The sequence below is a fragment of the Athalia rosae genome, chromosome 5 (assembly GCF_917208135.1).
Source record: "Athalia rosae chromosome 5, iyAthRosa1.1, whole genome shotgun sequence".
Lineage (NCBI taxonomy): Eukaryota > Metazoa > Arthropoda > Insecta > Hymenoptera > Athaliidae > Athalia > Athalia rosae.
In genome coordinates this window covers 3426428-3444053 of record NC_064030.1, presented here as the reverse complement: position 1 = coordinate 3444053, position 17626 = coordinate 3426428, and the positions used below count along the sequence as shown (strand labels likewise).

At 36.4% G+C, this 17626-nt stretch overlaps 4 protein-coding genes across 8 annotated transcripts; 2 read left to right on the top strand and 2 right to left on the bottom strand.

Annotated features, from left to right (window-relative positions):
- Nucleotides 1-88: 88 nt before the first annotated feature.
- LOC105692908 (regulator of telomere elongation helicase 1 homolog) lies at nucleotides 89-4735 on the top strand. Of its 2 annotated transcripts, XM_012412434.3 has the most exons (12): nucleotides 89-442; nucleotides 528-954; nucleotides 1088-1343; nucleotides 1442-1702; nucleotides 1812-2125; nucleotides 2218-2424; nucleotides 2500-2662; nucleotides 2742-2999; nucleotides 3074-3313; nucleotides 3399-3911; nucleotides 3978-4122; nucleotides 4212-4735. In XM_012412434.3, the coding sequence occupies exons 1-12, from the start codon at nucleotides 310-312 to the stop codon at nucleotides 4289-4291; spliced, it is 2997 nt and encodes a 998-aa protein (XP_012267857.2). In that variant the 5' UTR covers nucleotides 89-309; the 3' UTR covers nucleotides 4292-4735. The 2 variants fall into 2 exon arrangements, with proteins under 2 accessions (XP_012267857.2, XP_048511744.1); XM_048655787.1 differs by having other exon boundaries at nucleotides 3978-4226.
- On the bottom strand, nucleotides 4507-8575 carry LOC105692912 (T-complex protein 11-like protein 1). Of its 3 annotated transcripts, none has more exons than XM_020856336.2 (8): nucleotides 8436-8575; nucleotides 7351-7470; nucleotides 7096-7221; nucleotides 6725-7019; nucleotides 6137-6652; nucleotides 5865-6049; nucleotides 5588-5754; nucleotides 4507-5507 (listed from the first exon to the last, which is right to left on the bottom strand). In XM_020856336.2, the coding sequence occupies exons 3-8, from the start codon at nucleotides 7209-7211 to the stop codon at nucleotides 5281-5283; spliced, it is 1506 nt and encodes a 501-aa protein (XP_020711995.1). In that variant the 5' UTR covers nucleotides 7212-7221; nucleotides 7351-7470; nucleotides 8436-8575; the 3' UTR covers nucleotides 4507-5280. The 3 variants fall into 3 exon arrangements, with proteins under 3 accessions (XP_020711995.1, XP_012267868.1, XP_020711996.1); XM_012412445.3 differs by lacking the exon at nucleotides 8436-8575 and adding an exon at nucleotides 7560-8429; XM_020856337.2 differs by lacking the exon at nucleotides 7351-7470 and having other exon boundaries at nucleotides 8436-8573.
- Nucleotides 8576-9519: 944 nt separating this feature from the next.
- On the top strand, nucleotides 9520-13208 carry LOC105692910 (apoptosis-inducing factor 1, mitochondrial). 2 transcript variants are annotated; one of them, XM_012412439.3, is made up of 12 exons: nucleotides 9520-9647; nucleotides 10081-10382; nucleotides 10504-10549; nucleotides 10609-10757; nucleotides 10818-10948; nucleotides 11011-11186; nucleotides 11253-11444; nucleotides 11563-11759; nucleotides 11847-12099; nucleotides 12181-12365; nucleotides 12466-12732; nucleotides 12823-13208. In XM_012412439.3, exons 1-12 carry the CDS (start codon nucleotides 9557-9559, stop codon nucleotides 12892-12894), a joined length of 2061 nt encoding a protein of 686 aa, XP_012267862.2. In that variant the 5' UTR covers nucleotides 9520-9556; the 3' UTR covers nucleotides 12895-13208. The 2 variants fall into 2 exon arrangements, with proteins under 2 accessions (XP_012267862.2, XP_020711993.2); XM_020856334.2 differs by lacking the exon at nucleotides 9520-9647 and having other exon boundaries at nucleotides 10105-10382; nucleotides 10504-10555; nucleotides 10614-10757.
- LOC105692907 (protein broad-minded-like) lies at nucleotides 13120-17559 on the bottom strand. The gene is made up of 8 exons (XM_012412433.3): nucleotides 15820-17559; nucleotides 15392-15729; nucleotides 15127-15323; nucleotides 14695-15045; nucleotides 14305-14624; nucleotides 13802-13979; nucleotides 13506-13721; nucleotides 13120-13436 (listed from the first exon to the last, which is right to left on the bottom strand). The coding sequence occupies exons 1-8, from the start codon at nucleotides 17508-17510 to the stop codon at nucleotides 13317-13319; spliced, it is 3411 nt and encodes a 1136-aa protein (XP_012267856.2). The 5' UTR covers nucleotides 17511-17559; the 3' UTR covers nucleotides 13120-13316.
- Nucleotides 17560-17626: the final 67 nt, after the last annotated feature.

Genomic DNA, 17626 nt, shown 5'->3' with positions numbered 1-17626 from the left:
TACGCCCTCTCACTGGACCGTCAACCAGTTTTTTGAACCCTCCTCAGACTTAGGGGTGCATACCAACCGCAGTTAATGTGATTATCCACAAATTAATCGGTGACAACCAGTGACCTCTTCCAATAATGCAGCTTATACAGCAAACTACTTGATCCGATATCCGTAGTTTTCGCGCTCTTTCGAAGCAACAACGTGATTGTAGGTTGACAACCGTTAATGAATAGCCAGTTAACACTGTCAAATGGTTTGTCGACTGAATTTCGGCCTCTAACTTGAACTGTCAGTACACCTAATTCAAATTTGCAAGCGATGCCAGACGTGGAACTAAATGGAATCACGATTAGTTTTCCATTTGAGCCATATGATGTGCAGAAACGATACATGGAAAAAGTCATCGAATGCTTACAGGATGCAAAACACGGAGTCTTGGAATCGCCAACAGGTATACACACGTAGAATTCAGATGCTTATCAACGGAACTTGCATCTGTTAAATTGTAATCTAATTAAATAAATACAATCTTTTAGGAACTGGTAAAACTTTGAGCCTGTTGTGCTCATCACTAGCATGGCTCGAAGTAAAAAAGGCACAACTCCAGGGACAAGCCATGATGGGATCTATGGAAAAGCCCAATTTTGGAGGAGACTTCTTTGAAAGCTTAACAAAAGGATTAGATAAAGCAGCTGGAAAATCAGATCAATCTACACCTAATTTCACCTGGGGAATGCCCAAAATTATTTATGCATCTAGAACGCATTCCCAATTATCACAAGCTATGCAAGAGCTCAAAAAGACCGCCTATAAACACGTAAAAGTCGCGGTAATTGGATCTAGAGATCAACTTTGTATTCATCCTGAAGTATCGAAAGAGATCAACAGCTCGATTAAAATTAACATGTGTCAGGCTAAAGTTAGAGCTCGTACTTGCTTCTACTATAACAACGTTGATGTCAGGTGATTACAGTTCAAGCTCAGATCATTTTTATCCATGATACAGAGGCAAAATTATTATATTCAGTCAATTACCGTCACATATGCCCCTTTCACACTCATTACTAATATGTCTTTCTTGGTCGATTTTGTTTAGGAAAACAGACCCTCTTTTTCAGCATGAAATTCTTGATATTGAAGATCTGGTAAAAGCTGGTCAAAAACTCAAATGCTGCCCTTATTTCTTATCTAAAGAGTTGAAGCAGTCAGCTGATATCACTTTTATGCCATATAATTATATATTGGATCCAAAAACGCGGAAAGCACAAGGTCTTGAGTTACAGAACAACATCCTCATTTTAGACGAGGCGCACAATGTTGAAAAAACTTGTGAAGAGTTTGCTTCGTTACAAGTAATTAAGTCAACTGGATATGCTTTAACTCGATTGATATACATACTTATACTTTAGATTCTGACTTGACAAACAATACTGCTCTGTTCAATGTTTAGGTAAGCAGTACAGACATAGCCCTTTGTATAGATGAAATCACAGCTGTAATGAAAGACATTGCAGACGAAGCAAATTTAGGGGAAGGTGCATTCGATGGAATGTCTGGCACGCAGAAAGACTTTACACCGGAAGATCTGTGTATTTTAAAAACAATGTTTCTTGAGTTTGAAAAGACTATCGATGCTATAGAAATTAAGAAACGAGACGAAGGAGAAACCTTTCCAGGTGGATACATCTTTGATCTTCTTGAAAAAGTCGAGGTAGAATTTAAAAAATTATTTTTCATGCAACTGAAATATACTAATTATACTAAACAGACGTATATGTCAAAGTCTCATCTATATTCTGGCTTATTGGATTTTCCCATAGTTGAGTCATGGAAAGGAGACGTTAGTAATTGACAAGTTGGATAAAATCATACTATACTTAACAACAACCAGTACGTCTCCATTCACGAGAAAAGGAAATGCCTTGCAGAAATTCAATGACCTTCTCAGAGTTGTCTTCAGTGGCGGACAAGCATCACCACATCATAGGGAACGAGTGAAACATTGTTACAAGGTGCACATAATGCTGGAAGAGGTGAAAAAAGCTCGAAAGAATGATGGTTGGGAATCTATGAAAGTAGTTTCGAAAAATGAGGGAAAATTAATCAGCTACTGGTGTTTCAGTCCTGGATTTGGGTGAGTTAGGATTACCTGCCAAAATAAGAGGTCGATTCAGCAAAAAATCAATGGAAACGGTGTGAAATTAATCCTCATTTCTCCTAACACAGAATGCAGCAAATCGTGGAACAAGGGATTCGGTCAATTGTTCTAACCAGTGGCACTTTGTCCCCTCTTAAACCACTCATATCTGAATTAGGTATACCTATTGGTGTGCAGCTCGAGAATCCACACATAGTAAGCAGCCGCCAAGTATGTGTTGGTGTTTTAAGCAATGGTCCTGATGGACATCCATTGAATTCCTCATACAATACACGGTAATGACTCGTGTTTCAAATTTGGAAGTAGCTGTCAGGATCACGGGATAGTGATCGTTTAAATTATTTGCCTAGAAATGATCCAAAATATATCGCTACTCTTGGACGAACGATCTACAACTTCAGCTGCCTGATACCACATGGTATGCTAGTCTTTTTCCCATCATACCCTATTTTGAAGAAATGCCAAGAGGATTGGCAAAACTCTGGAATGTGGACAAAAATATGTGAAAGAAAGGTTTGATAAAATTTCGTATTTTCTTAGCGTAGATCAATTTGTTAACTCATTGCCAATGAAATTACCTACATTTTTACAGCCAATTTACGTCGAAGGACAACTAAAACACGTTTTCATAAATACCATAAACGAGTTCTACGAAAAAATTCAAGACCCGTCTTGTAGGGGTGCAATTTTTATGGCTGTCTGTCGAGGCAAAGTTAGTGAAGGTTTGGACTTTGCCGACATGAATGGTCGAGCTGTTTTAGTAACAGGTCTTCCATTCCCTCCGTTAAAAGATCCGCGAGTTATCCTAAAGCAAAGGTACTTAGAAGAAAAGAGAAGCAGAGAGAAAGAGGTGAAGCTGATTATCTAGTGAACTTGGCAGTGATTATGCCTACATAAATAAAGATAAAAATCTCTCCTTTCCAGTCGCTAACAGGCCAACAATGGTACCAGTTAGAAGCCTCTCGAGCAGTAAACCAAGCCATCGGTCGTGTAATCCGGCATAAAAATGATTATGGGGCAATTATCCTTTGTGATTGTAGATTTGAAAATCCTAATTTCAGAAATCAATTATCAGCGTGGCTGCGACCTAATATACAAAAGTTCACTAATTTTGGCACTGTCACAAAAGAGCTGAGAGAATTCTTCCGAAGTGCAGAACGTGATGTACGGCCATCCACATTCATTGACCACAAATTACTCTGCTCACGTTTATGTATGTGTTTATTGGAATACCTTAAACTGTTGACAGTTGCCACAACCAAAAATGAAGGATGGATCTAGTTTCGACACCCAACAGATCGCCTTACCAGCAGTAGGTGCCTCGTTCGATGAAACGCACTCTCGAACTAATTCATCGAAAGCAAATCAAAGACCTCTCATGGATTCAGCACCGATAGACGATTTTAATCTACAGATCTACGCAGAGGCTACATCACAAGAGTCAAAAATCAGTCAAACTGATAAGAAAGATATTTTCAGTTTGCTAGAAACAAGATCGAAGCCTGTGATAGATTTTAACAATTGTAAATCGAACGTCCACTGGGAGAGATGTGAACTTACGAGGGAAATTGACACACCAGTTGCAAAAAAAAGGAAAATTCAAATTGTGGGAATGAAGATTGACGTGTCCCAGCCTTCAACATCGTCGGAATTGCCTGCAGCTCAAGTTTCTAATACCCAGACAAACGACGAAAATGCTACTGAAACAAAAAAATTAGTCAGCATGGATAGAAAAAAAATTGGCAAGACTTACTTGAAAGATGTAAGTATACCTAAAAAGTGAACATATAAACTCAATGGTACAGAGCTAATGCATATCAAACCATAGGTCAAGCAATCTCTAACGGATGAAAAATACAAGAAATTTACATTGATGGTTCAAAGTTACACAAGAAATGCCGATTACGAACAACTTTTAACAACATTGGAATTTCTTTTTCCCAAAGCTGATAATCTTCACCATTTGTTTGAAGGTGACGCTTTCATGCTGAAACATAATGGCTCTACAGGTTTTGCTTTCCTGCTAAAACAGCAGTATGAGTTAACATATTTATTTTTATAGGTTTCAAAACTTTTTTAAAAAAGGAGCACAAAGCGGAATTTGAAAGACACATTAGTCACCTAGAAAGCCTGGATCTGTGAAAGCATTAACCCGTCCAATTTTACGAGTCGTTCATCATCACTTCATGCAAAAGTAACTACAGTACTCGTTATAAATCACAATTCTGTAATTGCTAAAGTGGCGTCACTAAAAAGTAATTATTTTTCTATCGAAGTTTAGCTTTCATCATTTCATATCTAATCACCACTGACCACCCAAATGTAGATTTTTATAAAATATTGATTGGATCCCAAGCTAATGTCATTCATGAATGTTTATTATAATCATTCATATATGGGTACAAAAATTATTAGTTGCTTGATAATTCATAGCAATTTGAATAGCATTACTTTCAAGTCATTCGTTTCACAACTGTCTCCATCCGTAATATTTAACAATCAAATAATCAGTTGCATATTTGTCGAATATTAATTACAATATTCAGTTATTTTTCGACTAGCATGATTACGCAGTTCACAGTTTAAGTCTGTGAGTACAAAAAAAAGTGTTGGATACGTCAACCTGTATGGTAGGTATCATTTGCTAGGAACACCAGTTTAATCTAACTAAATATGATTTTTGCGCATGTTCCGCAAAACTTCTCACGAAAACATGCTTCCTGATTCTCCAATTTTTATTTTCAATAGTGCAAATGTACGGTTACTTAATATAGGTGAGTACGTAATACATCTGGGTATATGTATATAATATTTTTATAAATCGAGTAAAGTGTAAATGATATTCTGTAGAATTAATCGCCAGTTAATAAATAGTGAATAAACCGACTCTTAATTGCAATTATTTCATACTTCTGTTCGTTCTGCTCTTTAATGTTGGAAAGTTTCAAATACGTGCTGTTAGGAGTATTGGCCGGCATAACTTTTCTATATAAGAAGTCTTATAGCCTGTCCATCGATTTGATTCCCCCAAAAATTCATGCCACCTACCTTTTCTTGGAACACTGTAACTCGTCTTCCCCATACACAGGTGTATTATAGACTGCGTGGGATTCATATTTTCTACTTTCATCTTACTGCGATTTCTCGGATGTAACCGCGTTTTCATTTTTGATTGCAGCAGACACAATATCTAGGTAGTATTCTCCAAAGACACTGCGATTGTGTGATGCTATGATTAAAAATTGTGCCGCAATTCCAGCTAATTCATCTTGCAGCGACGACAGTCCAGGCGGTATTTGCTGTGGGCCTGCTGTCTGAGACAGTATAATTTTTTGTAGAAACTGTCTGATTCTCAGATCTGGAAAAAGCGATTCATATTAGATTGAATCACTTGTTATTTTATGAACGGATTCAGTAATATAAGCAAAAAATACTTACTGACAAGATGTCGAATTTTGTGATCCGGTTTACTAATTTCTAAGATCTGAGCACTGAGTAGAGCTTCCAACTCTGTTGATAACTCAGAAGCACCAGCCTCTTGAAGCGTAGTCTTAACATCTTTTATAACTTGCAGTACGATGTTTGGCATCACAATTGCAAGATCGCTAGATACAAAAATGAATCGCTTTTTTAATCGAATAGGATAGTTAGTATCATAGACTAAGAGAAATTTAGATGTCAAGTAGTAATTTTTCAGTATGGTACTCAGGCATACACATTCGAATGAACAGAATCGAGGAGTAACGTGATGTGCTGCTTGATATTCTGTTTGAAACTCGCAACACCTTGAACTGGAGCGCCGACAGTGTTGTTGGTTACCAGTAGCACTGAACCTACTACTGATAATCTGCTAGTTCTGTCTCGTAATTCTACTAATCGACCTTGATCCATCATTAGCGTCTGCACAAATAAAGTAAATAATTTTTAGTTGGCAGATTTTTTAGCAAGTGCCACATGAGTAAGAATAAATATTCCTGATTCAATTACTTCTGCATCTGGATTGAATTCCCATTCTAATAAATCCAAGTAGGCCTCAGATAATAAGCTGTGCGTAATCTGACGAACAGTATTGATATCTGCGGATGGTGTAATCTTTTCCAAATCTAAATGCCTGAGGAGCCATTTTTTCGTCAAAGGTAAACCATCGTCATGCACTTTTAAAAATTCGGCAAACTTCTTTTTCTCATATTCAACACTGGAAGCCACAATTTCTGGTCTTATCAATGTAATTGTAAAGTTAGCCATGTCAAGCTTCATTAGTTGGAGAGTTTCCATGATGCCTCTAAAAGTTTCAATAACATCCGTGGATTTTGCTAAATCGGCGATTTTTTCATCTCTTACTGGAGCACATAATTTAGCCATAATGGAAATGACAAAGTGAGCATAACGATGGAAATCCAAAACTCCTTGCTCTGCCTGCTGCCTGATCAACTCAACATCTAATACTTCATTGATATTTTCTCTTATTCTCGTGTGTCGAGGAAGTAAAAGTTCCTCCAGGGCCTGCATAGTAAAAGTAAGAATTTTCGGATCGTGTTAAAATTTTGTGAGTTAAAAACGTCACAATAGAATTACCTCCTTTATTTCACCAAGCAAACTTAATGCCTGATTATAATTTGGTGGGTCCTCAGCCAACTCTTCAGCTAGACGTTGCCAGAATAAATTGTGAACAGTTTCTTTAAACTTCTTATGTAAACTACCACCTGGAGGTTCTAGAGTTTCCAATTTAAAATTTTTGTCTAAAGCTATTTCGTGTGCGAGTGCCATGTTTGTCATGCCATTTGCAGCCTTCATCATGTCTTCAAACGATACAAATTTTGGTGGCGATGCCCCAGTTAGGCCTCCCACTATGAAGTTTTGTGCTTGCAACCTATTCCAGATGGGATAATAATTTATAATTATTCATCAAACACGGAAAGTAATTTATAAATCAAGAGAGATCTCACCCTTGGGCGTTATCATTTTCAACAGACGTCTGGTGGCCGACGTCAGAGCTAGCTCGGGTCTCTACCGTCGCACTGTCATCGTTATCATTACATTTCTGCTCATCCTCATTTTTCATCTTTTTACCTCTGTAATCATTGCCACCAGATAATTTCTCAGATCGATATCAACTATGCAAAATGACTTTAAAATCTCAAAGTCCAATACTCAAGAGTAGGATAACGGATGTACAAACAACTACTATTTCAAATACTAACCGATAAAGAACAGCAGGAATTAGAGAAAACAGTATTCTTGTAGGTGACAACTTGCAATTGGATAAAAAACACCAAACTGCAATTCCCCATACCACGCCAGCACCAACTAAGACCTTATTCCTACGATGATAAATGATTTGATAAAAATTAAAGAATCAGAACATGAAGCAATGGCATTCAAAGCAAAGAATTTCTTGTTTTGGACACACCTATCTGGCATTATTTCCCAGAAGTTTAATATTCCAATAATTAACTGGATAACTTAACAATTTGCAACAGATATAGCTCAGAGCAAAAGCTGATCACTAACTAACTACTCCAATAGCTACTGCAGCCAAGGAGGTCAAACGCTATCTATAAAAAGCACCTCATTTTGATCCAACACAGCCTGGAAAATACATGGCAACCGACCCACGTGTTAAATTCCCTTGTTAAATCAGCTGAATGCTCTAATTTCTAAAAAGATATTTATCATTAGCTGACAAATATCTTTTAGTCACAAATTTGGAATCATGCCCAAATTTTCGAAATTCATTATAGTTTGCTCGCTGGCGCGTGAATATTAAACATTCAAAAATTTTTATAGCAATTCAATAAAGGTATTTTTACCACAAAAAAGCCATAAGCGTATAATTGCTATTAGTTTACAATTAGAATAAATTTGAGGGCACCAATTTTAAACATTAGTCAGTAATGTAGATCATATAAAATAGTTTTGTTAACAAAACAGGTGGTCTGAAATAGTAACGGTAAATGTCCAGTCTATAAGTTACTTTTTTGTTTTTTAATGTGAATGCAATAGCTTGATGTAAACAGAAATGCCTATTGATCTATTTGGAAACATGACAAGCGGTATAGACAGTTTCATCATTAAACGAAATATAAGAAAGATTAGATAATGACGTGGGTCCTAAAATAAAGCTGCGTCATAAATAGTCAATAATCAAATTATTCTGAAAAATCTCGTCTCCACAACTGCGTATAAGGAAAATGAATGACATATGTATATTATTTATATTATAGTTGATTCATTCACCTTGGAATTCGTAATTGTAAATTGTTACTCACACAGTTATAATACATACCTTTGTTAATTAATCAAAAAATTTGTCAAATTGTATCGTTCAGTTGCTTATAATGTCACTTATAATTTACAAAATTTGGAGTAGAAAAACCGATTGCACGTTAAAAAAACGATAAATCACGTCCTGAACAGCTGTGAAACTGTTTACAACTTTGAAGTCCGCTACGGTCTGATGAATCCGACCGCTGAGAAGTGCGCAGAAACAGCAGGGCGACCATAATAGACGTATGATAAAAATTCTGAACGAAACTGAGGTTAAGTCAATTTATTGACAGCTCAGCAGCTGTTGCGCAGCTGCTTTGTTCCCAGTATCTCTTCAAACTGCCGGCTCTGAAAAAGGGTATGTCTGGCTGCATCAGAGGTTCTAGTTTTCCTTGAATAAAATTTTTGTTATTTACCTGCAGAAGTAAGGTCGGGGCATATATCTCCGAATGGATGTTTACGTGATTCTCTACTACGTAGTAACGTTACTCATCGTCATTAAAACGTAGTTGATTATTGTCCATTTAAATTCGCTGTATTGGAAATTCTCAATTTCTACGATGTACGTACTACATGTTTTTTGATAAATCATATGATTGAACCGTAGCGCAGTATCATGATAACCAGCAGTTGTGATGATTGCTCAAATAAACTACCTTCATAAATATTCTTTACACATTTTTAACCCTTCCCAAAAAAATAAATCCTCTCACCCTCCATCCTCAGTAACAGCAGATCTATTTAAAATTCGTCTTAATGATATATTTCCAAAGATCTTCAATATACCAGGAATTCTTCGTAGTCAACGCAAATGGAGATTCAATTTTTAAAAAGGAGAATCTTATGATATCGATATCTTTCTCTGCGAGATTGGTACAAGTAGCGTGCGTCGATGATGATTTGTTTCCTTGGTCGATCGAACACCGCTTAAATGAATTATGTACTTTTTTCTAATCGCTATAAACTAAGTTGAATTAGAATAATAATAGATGAAGTATTTCTCAACAAATTTACCATTTCAAACTGTTAAAATGCATGAGAAAAACTAATATTTCTGTGATCATTTCGCGCAGCCGGCCGATCGCCATATTGCCTTAGGGCCGCGCGCCCATAGCACCGTGTCAGAGACCGATTGTAAAAATGTTAAGGTACGGCAAAGTAATTAGACATTTATCAAAAATAACGAGAAAAACGTACACAAATTATGAGCATTCACCCTTCAAATATATCGGTAAGTATTATTAAAAAAAAAACCTCAAGCCTGATGTATTTAATCTGGTCATTTCAGTAATGACCTAACAACTCTTTGCTATTGCAGTGATGTTTTTCCAGAATACTCTTAAGCTATTTAAGCGAGATAGCTCGAAGTATACGGTTTAGTAAGCTGCATCGCTTTATTAAAAATAGTCATAAAAATGAATCATAACTTGACTAAAAAGGTTTCACTTATTACAATGTAAATTACTCTGAGTTTCCTAGATGGTTTTCTGGCTACAACTTACAGCGATTGCCTGGATTCAGTTAACCTTATATTTGTAGATCACTTATGATAAAAATATTGGATGAAGCAGTTGTTTTAATGATGCATTTTTTCTATCCAAGCAAAGTGTTTAATATCTAAGAAGTCTCTCCATTGATTTTTTCTATTTTCTCATTGACTTTAGGTACAGTAAGCTACAGTCGGCACTACAGCAGTGGTGACAATAATAAACCAAGTTCCACCAGACCTCCAGGAACTACATTAAGAGCAGAAGAATGCGTACCCTCTAACCAGTTGAAATCAAAAGAGTCTTTTCCCCCAAACCCTGTTTGTCCAGCCGATCCAAGTATCGATTGTCCTCTAAGTCCTAACAAAGACTGTGGGCAACCTTGCTCTGAATCATCTACGGACCATGGCAAAAAGCAACAGAAATTATGGATGCAAGTGCTTGCTGCTCTTGTCATTACAGGAGCAACAATCTACATGGTAATTTCTTCTAGATTCCATTCATTAAATCTCAATGCTAGGGATAAGTGAAATCCGAAGAGACAGCCTCTATGCATTGTTAGTTATTTGAAATCCTTATAAACTCTTAATCCTGTTATAGGTCAATGGGATGGGAACCTCGGAATCGAGTAAAAAATCTCCACAAAGTAAGACTAAAATTATTTCCTGACTTTAATTATCGTTTAATCTCATTGTCAACTCATAGGTAAGAAAAAAAAAACGGAGAGAAAAAAAGTAAAGGTTCCAGCCATATCTACAGATATTCCAACAGAAATTCCATATCTTTTAATTGGAGGAGGAACTGCTGCCTTTTCAGCATTTCGATCAATAAAATCAAGGGATCCTATGGCAAAGGTAATTATTTGTACGAAAAGTTTGTCTTCCTGATATTTTGTACACTACTCATTATTCTAGGTTCTAGTTATAACAGAAGAAGGATCTTTTCCTTACATGAGACCACCGCTGTCTAAAGAACTTTGGTATAATAAAGATAGTGAATCAACGGAACAATTGAAATTTAAACAGTGGAATGGCACAGACCGAAGGTATTTATAATTTGATGATCTAAGTATTTTAATGCGGCTGAAGTTTCATTTTTGTTCCCCAGTTTGTACTATGAGCCTACAGAATTCTACATACCAGTGGCAAACTTACTCGAGTCTAAAAAGGGTGGAGTTGGAGTAGCTTTAGGATGGAAGGTCAATGAAATAGATGTTATTAACAGGACAGCAATACTGGAAGATGGACATGAAATAAAATACGAAAAATGCCTTATAGCCACTGGTACGTGCGTTTTCAAAAACACCCCTTTTGTCTACGACAGAAATATAGACACAATCTGGTCCACAGGTGCCTCCCCTAAGAATCTTCCGATATTTGAGACTGCAGATGATGCGATCAAAAGCAAGATCCTACCATTTAGGACAAATGAGGACTTTTTACAACTTGAAGAAAACATTCACGATCCTGCAATCAAAAATATTGTTATAGTCGGTGGAGGATTCCTGGGTTCTGAACTTGCATGTTCTCTCGTCAGAAACCGTGAGTATTATTTTCACAGTTCAACATCGTCAGTTGACTGATAGAAATATCGTTCCATTTGTACGTCCTTGTCAATACATGGAAAGTTGAACACCGGTCATAAATTGAAATGTTACAGTAAACCCTGAACAAAAAGTTGTGCATCAGATTTACAAAGAAAAGTTCATCATGGCTCAAGTACTACCTGAATATCTCAGTGAATGGACAACGACCAAGGCAATGCTTGATGGAGTTAGATGTATGCCTGAAACTGAGGTCGCAGATGTTGAGATGAAAAATGGAAATTTGAAATTAATTTTGAGTAACGGAACTACTGTGAGTAGCTCATTCAATTTTTTATGGACAATCGTAGTCGTGTTGAATGTGTTACATGACGGTTTAATTATCGTTTGTGACTTAAAGGTTGATGCTGATCAAGTAATCGTAGCTGTTGGAGCCAAAGCAAATACCGATTTGGCCAAAGCCTCTAATCTAGAAGTTGAGCCTGAGATTGGTGGTTTTCTCGTGAATGCAGAGCTTGAAGCGAGGAGCAATGTGTGGGTTGCGGGCGATACAGCGTGTTTTTATGACGTAAGACTTGGCAGGAGAAGAGTCGAACATCATGATCATGCAGTAATTTCTGGAAGATTAGCTGGTGAAAATATGACTGGTGCCGGTAAATCATGCTCTTTTATATTACGAATGCGATATCATCCTTTTGTAGGGCAGAATCTAAAACCTTGTATCTAATCTATAGGAAAGCCTTATTTACACCAGTCCATGTTCTGGTCTGATCTTGGACCTGAAATTGGTTACGAAGCAATAGGTATTGTCGATTCATCATTGCCAACTGTGGGAGTTTTTGCCAAAGCAATTGAGCAAAATACTCCTCTTGGTGCAGTGACAGATTCTAATGAGAGTCAGAGATCCGTTAGCGAAGAGGTAAATAGTGGGCCTATACCAAGGCCCATACTATTCACCTCATCATTCATTGATATTTGCAGACATTGTTAATGATCCAAATTCATTCTCATTTCAACAGCAAAATTTGCAAGGATCAGAATCTACAGCTACTGTGCAAGTAACACCTGTATCTCAAAAGTATGACAACCCGCCTAGAAAAGCTGCATTAAACGAGACTACAAAGCCTAATGATATCAGTAGAGAACCATGCAAAGATAAGGAAATAGAGAAAATTAAGGAACCTCATGATGATTTTAGCAAAGGAGTTATTTTCTACTTGCGCAACGATGTAGTTGTTGGCATTGTACTTTGGAACCTATTCAATCGGATGTCCATTGCTCGACAGGTAACCCACTCTGTTAAATACTGCTATTCCAGATTTTCAAGGTCCTCATGGTCAGATGAAATTTGATACAACAAATTGTTAATTATCTAGGTTCTTGCCAGTGGAACGCGATATGATGACTTGAACGAGGTAGCTAAACTATTTAGCATTCACGAAGATTGATAGAACGACATTGCCCTCATTACCAGATCACCGTTTGTAAATATTCGTGCTATGAGTTATCGATTGTGCATGTTTTCAAGGTATGCCTGTACTATAAATCAATCTTTGATGGTCGATGGATAAAGTTTAGGAACTCTAAAATATTGTAGATATTTCATGGTAGGATCGAAAAATCAGCGTTGTGTTTGAGACTCAGGTGAAGCGTCACATTTGTTCGCAATCGTACAAAGTTTATGTGCATTTATTATAAATGTTGAATTGAATATATCTGCACATTGTTAGAAAATAAAAAATACAATTCTGCGTAACCGTGATCAAACAGTGTTGCTTGTTCCATAGCCTGTTGAAAATCTGATACTGAGACGACAACGCGAATTCCACAAAAAAAGTTCATTTCTTCCGCTCGTATTGATATTTAAAAGTCATATCGTTACCCGTTCTGTGTCCTGAATCATGAGCATCGATAAAGTTGTGGTACGGTATCGTTTCGATAAAAGATCCAGCAACTGGAAATAGTTTCCACAGTGATACTCGGTTAAATTCTGTAAAATCGGAATTGAAATGAGCTATAATGAATAAAAGGAAATTTCCGTTGAAAATGTTATATATACCATGTGCTCCGGCCACATCTTGCCTACAGTAATATCTTCTATAACTTTACTTCGGCAGTAGTCTAATAACGATGTACAATAATACAGAGTATAGTCAGGTGGGTATAAAATACAAATGGCTAATAGATGTACAATTTCACACCACTGTAGCGATCCCCAAAAACAGTGTGATATTAATCCATCACAAATGATCCACCAGTCTGTCCCACAGTTATTCTTCAAAGATGAAAAATTTATAGTTTACTATGCAAAGTTAATACGCCTGAATTCAGCGAATTTCTCCACTATGAACAAACCTTCAATGCGTATTTGATGCTGGGAAATTCATTACTGATAATGCCTTCCAACAGATGGGAGAACGTGATTCGAATATTCACAGGCAAATTATTATTCCAGCTGAGGCTTTTTCCCAATGATGACCAGACGTACATAATAGACGGAAATTGAACTATCTTAGTAACAAATTTTCTACACCTATAAGCATGAGGAAATTTGTTATTTTCTAATTTCAGAGTAGGGTCTATGATGATCAAAAAACTCTGATGCATGAACATTTGAGTTACTGCCATGATGGTCAAGTTTTCAATCTGAGGCCCACCTGTGATGAGATCTGGTCAGCTAGATTCGTTATTCAGAAGTTGTAGATCTCTGAGCAACAGCACTAATTCTCAGAGATTTAAACATATTAAAGATGTAATTGTGATTTAAATCTCAAGCCGTTTTATCAGAGACCTTGCTTTTGAAAATAACGAATCGCGGCCATCTGAGGTATTCAGTAAAACACCACTAATATATTTACCTATCTATATCTCCATTGCAGATGATAAATACTGTTGCAATAAACCAATCGAACCCTTCAAACTTTCTATTTTGTCCATACTTTATAAATATATGAGCTTCTTTGAGAAATATTTTCAAATTGGCTCTAGCAGTTGAAGTAACTTGCATTAATCTATTTTGTTCGGCATATAGTAACGCTACTTCAATTCCATGATCGTCTTCAAGTGACATGCATCCAGGATCAGTTTCATCATTGCTTGGCCATTTATAATGACATGTTAATTCGAATGTTGGAACAGCCTTTTGCATTTGGCCAAGTAAGTCAATGAGTACAGAATGCTACACATAGTTTGATGTATGTTATTGCAAGTATCAAGATTATTTTTGCATTCTTGCATTCGGTACTTACCTCTATTGGATTTTGACTAGAATTTTTATAAACTTTTCTGATTTGCGAGACCCATCCATGATCTCTAAGTCCAGGTTTAGTGTCATGTAAAAATTTTTCTAATTCTGATTGCAAAGGCGTCTCAGGACAGAGTTTGGTAGTATCGGATCTTGCTGGCGGTGGGAATTTGGAGAACAAAATTGTTTGCTCTGGTACATCTGAATCATCAAGCGAATTACCCAAAATATAATAGGAATTCATGAGCACCTTATGTCGAAGTAAACTACTCTCATCGATTCTGTATGCTATTTTTAGCACACCATCATTCTCCTCTTCAGTAATACATTGTTCTTGAATATCCAGTAACATTTCCTATTGACACAATTAAAATATATTATCATTTGACAAAGTTATAGTGCTCTAAAAATAATTATTCGTTCGATTCTCATTTACCTGGAAGTTTAATTGAGTATTTAAATAAAGATTGGCATCCAAATTTTGAATGAGAACATTCAGTGCCAACAATGCCAGACAATGATATTGGGAATCTTGTTTTAGTGAGTGATGTAGTAGTTCACACAAATTACGTGGATAATTATCTTCACTCGAAGAATGTTCTTCATTCTTGTTATCCAGAATGGCAACAAAGCCTGTAGATAAAACTTTATGATGAACCTTCCGACAAACGACAATATGTATACCTTACAAAGAAACTCACAAGAATTATTTAAACACAAGAGTCTGAGTATATGTAAAAACTCTTTAGTGGCACTATCTCCCCATGGATCGTAAAAACAGTTAGGGTCTTCTGTCTTCTTACAAATATTCGTTAATACCTTTGACAAAAACTGAGGGGCTAGATCCCCCAAAATTTCAGAACCTAATGGTACCAAAGTAGCAATAGACACAAAAGCTACAACGTCATTACAACTCCAAGACCATTTCAAAGGTTCTATAGAACCACGTAGCAGTTCTTCAAAAACTAATTCCTCATTGCTTAAAAGCTGTAAGGCAAGGGGGATTGAGACAATTTTCAACAATGCGGTCTTAATTGAGCTGTAACAAAAAAGAAAGGCTAATTAGGAGTTGTTTGTACTTGCTCTAAACTCATGAAACTAATGTCAAAACGAATGGTTCTTCATTTACCTATCCAACATTTGTGTTTTTATCTCATTGTCCATGGAATATTTATCAATTTTGCTGTAAAGGTATGCAATAGCTGGAAAAAACCGTTCTGTTAAAGTCTGTTTGATACTGAGACAAAAATCATAGAACTCAAATAGACGTTCTATAAATTTGAACATCTCCATAACATGTTCTATATCCATGATAGAAAGTGGTTGCAGCAACAAATCTGATGTGTATTCTAGTATGGCACACCCTGGATAAATGCCTGTGATCCTTTCCTTGTAGTGAACTGGAAATTCGGTCAGCTTTGATATAATAAATCGTGTACCTTCTTCAGTATCTAAGACTCTTGTCATCACATCAATCATATGTGGATATATTTTACATTCAGCTTCTGGAGCGGCCCTCAACAATGGATCTAGAGCTAGTTCATGAAATCTCGCATCATACATTACTGATGGAGGTTCCAATAATTTCTGCAGTGCAGACCGAGAAGTATCATAGATGCTAGCTGGAACTTCGGATACAGCTAAACTATTCAAGGAATTCAATAAAGATAACATAAAGTCAGGAATGTTAAATGGCTCATCCAAGTGAATATTTTGCAATACTTCCCGGCCAGCAATTTTGCTGCACAGTAGACTTAATAAGGATAGACAGTGTAGGTAGGTTGCAGTTTTAATGGTGTCTCCAGAGATATTGACTTCGGGTAGATCATCTTGAATGTATGCTGATATGATTGCTGGTGTTTCTGCTAAACCTGCCCTCACAAGGTGCACGATATTTTGTAAAAATATAGGTGATTTTTCTAAAGCAGCTGTTAGTATTTTTCGTGTAGTTAAACTATGGATCCATTTCCCAGACCATTCTGCTTGGGGGTCCAAAACGGATACAATATCGAGAGTTGTTAAAGTTTGTGTATGGTTAACATTGCTAGATTTATCTAAGCTTAGGAACGTCACAAATTGTTCCATTACTTCTTCCAAGAGTTTATCTGAATATCTGTTGCTTTTCAATGTCTCCTCTTGATGTTTGATGATTAGGTAAACTATACGAAATAATTTCTCATGCAGAAATATCTTGAAATTGATACCAGATGTGAATGTTGGTAACATATGATACATTCGTTTAGAATTATAAAGTGTATTGAATACTTTCATTAAATGTGTAAAAACTTCTTGCTCTGCCTGAGATCTGCCAAGTATTTGACTATGAGCTTGCAAGCTTGCTTCAAACACAGGCTGGCTTTCATCAATGATTCCATCTCTCAGAGCCTTTAACAGTACATCCCATGATTGACTGCTACTGATGTTTGTTATTTCACTCCTTGACAAAGCTTCATATCCAGCTAATCTAACATGGATCGGTTTATCCTGACCAATTTTATTTATAATATTGGTGAAATGGTCGGTGGTAACAGCTTGAATAGGTCCCCATTCGTCACCAGATAATTCACTTGTGATTGATATTGATGTTTGTGGGCAAGACTCCAACATAGCAACAGAATTAGCTCTAGAAGATGGATGGTGTCTTTTGAACATTGACTTCAAACTGACGACCAACTCTGCCATTTCTTTAGATTGAATTATACTTTGAACAATGTCGTAAGATGTTTTGTTTCTATCAAGTCCATTCTCGATCATTATGTCAAATTCGTTTCTTAGGCATTCCTTGATCCATTTCCTCAAGGATAAGGGCAGGTTTTCCATTGTTGATAAATGTTTCACTCTTTCTTGATCTCAGTGGAAAAAATAAGCAATAATGAGAACTATAATTCTGTTACTCTGAAAAAAGAAGCAATAATGAAATAATTGAGCTATAATTC